The sequence below is a fragment of the Arachis ipaensis genome, chromosome B03, assembly GCF_000816755.2.
Source record: "Arachis ipaensis cultivar K30076 chromosome B03, Araip1.1, whole genome shotgun sequence".
Taxonomy (NCBI): Eukaryota; Viridiplantae; Streptophyta; class Magnoliopsida; order Fabales; family Fabaceae; genus Arachis; species Arachis ipaensis.
The window spans coordinates 121,260,781-121,266,078 of NC_029787.2; the positions used below are offsets into that span (position 1 = coordinate 121,260,781).

The 5,298-nt window shown below is 25.4% G+C and overlaps 1 protein-coding gene across 1 annotated transcript; it reads left to right on the top strand.

The window, feature by feature from the left end:
- LOC107633717 (F-box protein At3g56470-like) lies at window positions 4,500-5,264 on the top strand. Its single transcript, XM_016337318.2, has one exon. It carries the CDS (start codon window positions 4,500-4,502, stop codon window positions 5,190-5,192), a length of 693 nt encoding a protein of 230 aa, XP_016192804.1. The 3' UTR covers window positions 5,193-5,264.

Here is a 5,298-nt window from a genome sequence, read left to right on the forward strand (position 1 = left end):
TAATAAATCGAATATATTTCATTTGATTTATTATTGTTTTAGTTAAATAAAATCTATTTCATTCTATTTATATGGAATGTGTTTAAATCGAACTTAATAGTTTTGATTTACATAGTTTAAAAATGAAAATTAAACATCTATAACAATATATAAAGAGAATATAGAGAGAATGATGTCTAATTATCGTATTCTCATTTTAACCTTATTAATAAACAGTGATTGAAGTAACTGCGTTTTAAAGACGGTATAAAATATAATTATCATTAACTTTCCTTCGTTGATATTACGATTACCTTTTTATTTATTTTATGCACAATTCTTACTTACTCATTGTGTCTTTTTCTTTGTTTCACTAAGTACAAGTAGTACTCTCTTTTTATCTTTAAGGTAATCCTATTAGTACATAAGTATTAATACATAAATATTAATTATGTCAATATTTTATCAAAGTCAAATCTCTTACTATAATTAATACATAAATATTAATTGTGTCAATATTTTATATAATTTTTGTCTGTTTTCTTCTATCTTTTAGTTATGTAATTTTTTTTTCTAACCAAAGGATACGAAAGTTTCTCAATATTAAAAGAGAAAGTATATATCTGTTATTCAAGGTCGTCATACAATTTTAAAGTATATCCAGTTTGAATGGTATCAACCATTTAAGAAAATGAATTTGAACTTAAATAAGTATTTTTAATCAAGAGTATTGGGTATATTTTTATTGATTTAAAAAAAATATGTATTTATATGTCATCTTTTATTTTTGTGGTGATGGACAATAGTGCTCACATCATAATTTTAAGATTCATTTTATATTTATATCAATTCATAATTTTTCTTTTACATCAAATTGATAAAAGCAAAAGATAGAACTATTTTTTATGTGAAAAGATAGAAGAATAACAGAAAATATAAATTAAATAAGTAAACTAAAGAGAAGGAAAAATGCAAGTGAAAGCTGGAAGTTATGCGTGAAATCAAATGAAATTTACAATGTAGTGGAGGAAAGCAACGAAAGACTATGAAAAAGATGCAATTGAGGGTGTTGAAAAAAGGAAAAGGGCCATAGCAAGAGAAACACATAAACTGATAAAAGTGTGCATGAAGAATAAAATTGGTAGATTTTTTAAAAAAAATTAGAAAAAACTTTAATAGAATAATGAGGGTGGAACCAAACTATTGGTGAGAGTACACGGCCGGTTTAAACAAAAGAATATAAACTAAAACTAACATAAAATTAAACAAAACATAAAGATGGTGAAGAATGTAAAGACATTGATAAAATAAAGGAGGGTTAACCACAAAAAATGTCCTTGAAATATTTAAACGCTAACAAAAATACACCCAATTCTTACTATCGACAAAAATACCTTTAAATAATTTAAAAACGCGATCAAAATGTCCAATAGTAAATATGTATTTTCAAAAAATATCTTAAAAATTAAATTTTGATACAATTTTTTGCGAGCATGACTAAAAAATGAGATATTATTATTCTTAAAATTTAGTAATTTTTTGCTAAGTATATATATATATTTTTTGTGATTTTTTAATAGTATTATTGGTTGTTAACAAAAAATTACAAAAAAATATATACTTAACGAAAAATTACCAAATTTTAAGGATAATAATATCTCATTTTTATAATCATATTTGTAAAAAATCGCATCAAAATTCAATTTCTAAGACATTTTTTGAGAATATATATTTACTGTTGGACATTTTTGTCACGTTTTTAAATAATTTGAAGGTTTTTATATCGACAATAAAATTTGGGTGTATTTTTGTCCGCATTTGAATAATTTGTGGGCATTTTTTGTGGTTAACCCAATGAAGGATATAAATAAAACAAACATATAATTAAACAAAACATAAAGATGGTAAAAAATGTAAAGACATTGATGTTCACTGAGTCTATTTTTTGATTTATTAACAATTTGTAGACACTCTGTATTTTTGTTGTTGAGAGATGTGTTATCATGGTTATAGGAGTAAATTTTATTTTAGTGGGATGTTATTAGATTTTTCAAAATGAATTTTATAACTATTTTGTCCTTATAATTTGCTTTATGAAATGATTTGTTAAAGAATAAATATAGTCCAAAAAATTTTGAAACTAAAGTCGTGACCAACTCTTTATATTAGCTTTATAGATTTTCACCTTTTGTTATACAGTAGAAAGATTATATATAATATAATAAAGGTTAAATGTTCTCATATGTAAGAACATGGGACTTAATATTATTCTTTTATAAAGTTTCTCTGTCTAAATAAAAGAACTAATATCATTTAGACTTAATGTTTATTTTTGTACTTAATAAAAAAATTAATGTCATTTAACTTTAATTTTTAACTTTCAAGATACATAAAAAGATGTAACATTTTATGCATTAGATAATTTAAAAGATATTTATTATATAGGAAGTTAAAAATATTTTAAACTTAAAAAACTATTTAATAACAAAATTAAATTTGTTCAAAATAGTAGGAAGAGAAAGAGAAAGTTGAAATTTTTTAACTAATTACAAAGAATCACCACCATAATTTGAGTATCTTAAGTGAGGTTTAAGAAGTAAACCAGAACTATAAATCTAAAAGTTTTCTGTCTTTCTTTATAACGAATAAAATAATAAGAAGATTCGTATTAGATTATGAAAATTAATCTCATCCTTATAATACGATAACATTATTTCAAAACATGTAAAATGAAATAATAAATTACAGTTTAATTAATGTGCACAATAAAATAAATATGAAAGTTATATTAAACTGAGACTTAAATTTATAATTATTAGTTAAAAAACTTACAATTATGTACTATTTTTTATTATTTTGGTTGAAAATAATATATTTTGATATTGTTTTTTAGGATTACTGACATCAAATTTTAATAATTTTAAAAAATTTTAAATGATTTATGTCTTAATTCTTTTAGCAAAATTTCAACAACTCATAAAAGTTAACACAATAGATAGTTATAAATCAAAGTGACGGACAACAGTAAAAGTTGTGATGATGATACTTGATAATAATTAATAACGATAGGATGAAGAGAATGTGAAAGCAGAAGAAAAAATGAGAAAGTAGAATAAAGTAATATAATAGTGGCGATGAGACAATGACACGTATGTATATAGAGAACAATATATCGTAAGAGAAAGAATAGTGTTTGATATAGTGAGGCGATATAATACAAATGTAAATTAATAATTTTTAAAAAATAATGCAATTAAAGATATTATAAAAAATTAAATATAAAATTAAAAAAATATTTTTTATCAATTAAAATTATGCATGAAGATAAAAAGTGCGTTGAATATAAATTTTTACCTATATTTAAATTAAATACTGTTGAAAAAATAAATAAATAAATTTAACATTTATTTCTTTAAATGTTGATATCAAATTTATAATTTTAAAAATAAAATTATAAAAATTAATTTCTTCACAATAATAGAAAAGCGGCTGAACAGGTACGATAGTGTCTGTTGAGCCGCTAGTCCTTATAATACGATAACATTATTTCAAAACATGTAAAATGAAATAATAAATAATAGTTTAATTGATGTGCACAATAAAATAAATATGAAACTTATAAAATAGCAGTAAAATATGGATAGCAATGGTTGCCTTTTGTTTTAAAGTACTATATTAAACTGGGACTTAAATTGATAATTATTAATTAAAAAACTTACAATTATGTACTATTTTTTATTATTTTGGTTGAAAATAATATATTTTGATATTATTTTTTAGGATTACTGACATCAAATTTTGATCATTTCAAAATATTTTAAATGATTTATGTCTTAATTCTTTTAGCAAATCTTCAACAACTCATAAAAGTTAATACAATGGATAGTTATTATAAATCAAAGTGATAGACAAGAGTAAAAGTTGCGATGATGATACTTGATAATAATTAAAAATGATCGGATGAAGAGAATGTGAAAGCAGAAGAAAAAAAATGAGAAAGTAGAACAAGGTAATATAATAGTGGCGATGAGACAATGACATGTATGTATAGAGAGAACAATATATCGTAAGAGAAAGAATAGTGTTTGATATAGTGAGACGATATAATACAAAGTAAATTACCCAATTATTTATGTTCTTATAAAATGTAATTATTTTTTAACATAGTGATATATAATTAGATGCATGTGTCTCACATCTTACATTTTCCAGCGTATGAAAATTACAATTCCGTATGTTTAATTTGAGCTCAATGGTTACATTTTGCAAAGCGAGCGCTCTACAATTTTAGATACATCCCCAATCTGCCAAATTTTAGAATTGTTAAAACAACAAAAGGAACAGTGACGGCGGACTTCAAAAAACTTGGATCCCAAGAAAACTTGAATCCCAAGGAAAACTTGGACTAATATTTTTCTGTTACAACTAAAACCACTGTAGTGAGGCTTAATTTAGGTTATTATATATATATACTCATATGATTCCTTTTGTTTTGTGTGGGTAATCTTTTTCTAAATAAAATGGACCAACATAGCAACATTTCAGAAGCAGATTCTGATAACAAGAAAAGAAACAATTCTATCCACCTTCTTGCACAAATATTTTCAGATTATTTAGAGTTGAAGGAGCTTCTTAGAATCCGCGGCGTTTGCAAGGATTGGAAATACGCTTCCACCGAAGCATTGGCTCGTCTTGAAATTGAAACCTTTCAAGACGAGCCATGGTTTCTTATGTATGGCGAAGGTTCTACGTGTTCGTTGCTAAGCAACGAGGATAAGTTGTATACATTGAACATCCCAGAATTCGATGGAGCAACCTGCGTTGCCTCGAATTCGGGGTGGCTGCTTCTGTTTCGCGAAGGCTCGATTTTCTTCCTTTGCCCGTTCTCCAGAGCAAGGATTGATCTTCCAAATTTTCCATTACCGGAACTAATAGATTGCTCTGAATATGTTGCTGCATTTTCGTCGGCTCCGACTAGTGAAGATTGCACGGTGGCTGTGATTAACCGATGGCATGAAATCGCTTTGCAGTTACATCTTCTTCGCCGCAGCGACCAACGTTGGAGAGTGTATGAATGTCTTTGTACAATAGGAGATTTGAGTACAATAAAGTTTGCTACTTATAAGGAAGGAGCTTTTCAAATATTAGATGGTTTTAATGGGTCAGTTACCTTTGATGCTAGAACCAAAAGATGGAGAAAACTGTTGGAATAAATTAATTTCAATAACCCAAATCATCCACGTTGAATCATCAAAAATATATCATATTATAATGCGGAAGCGTACCTGAATTCATAAACATGAATCATACGATCGGAAG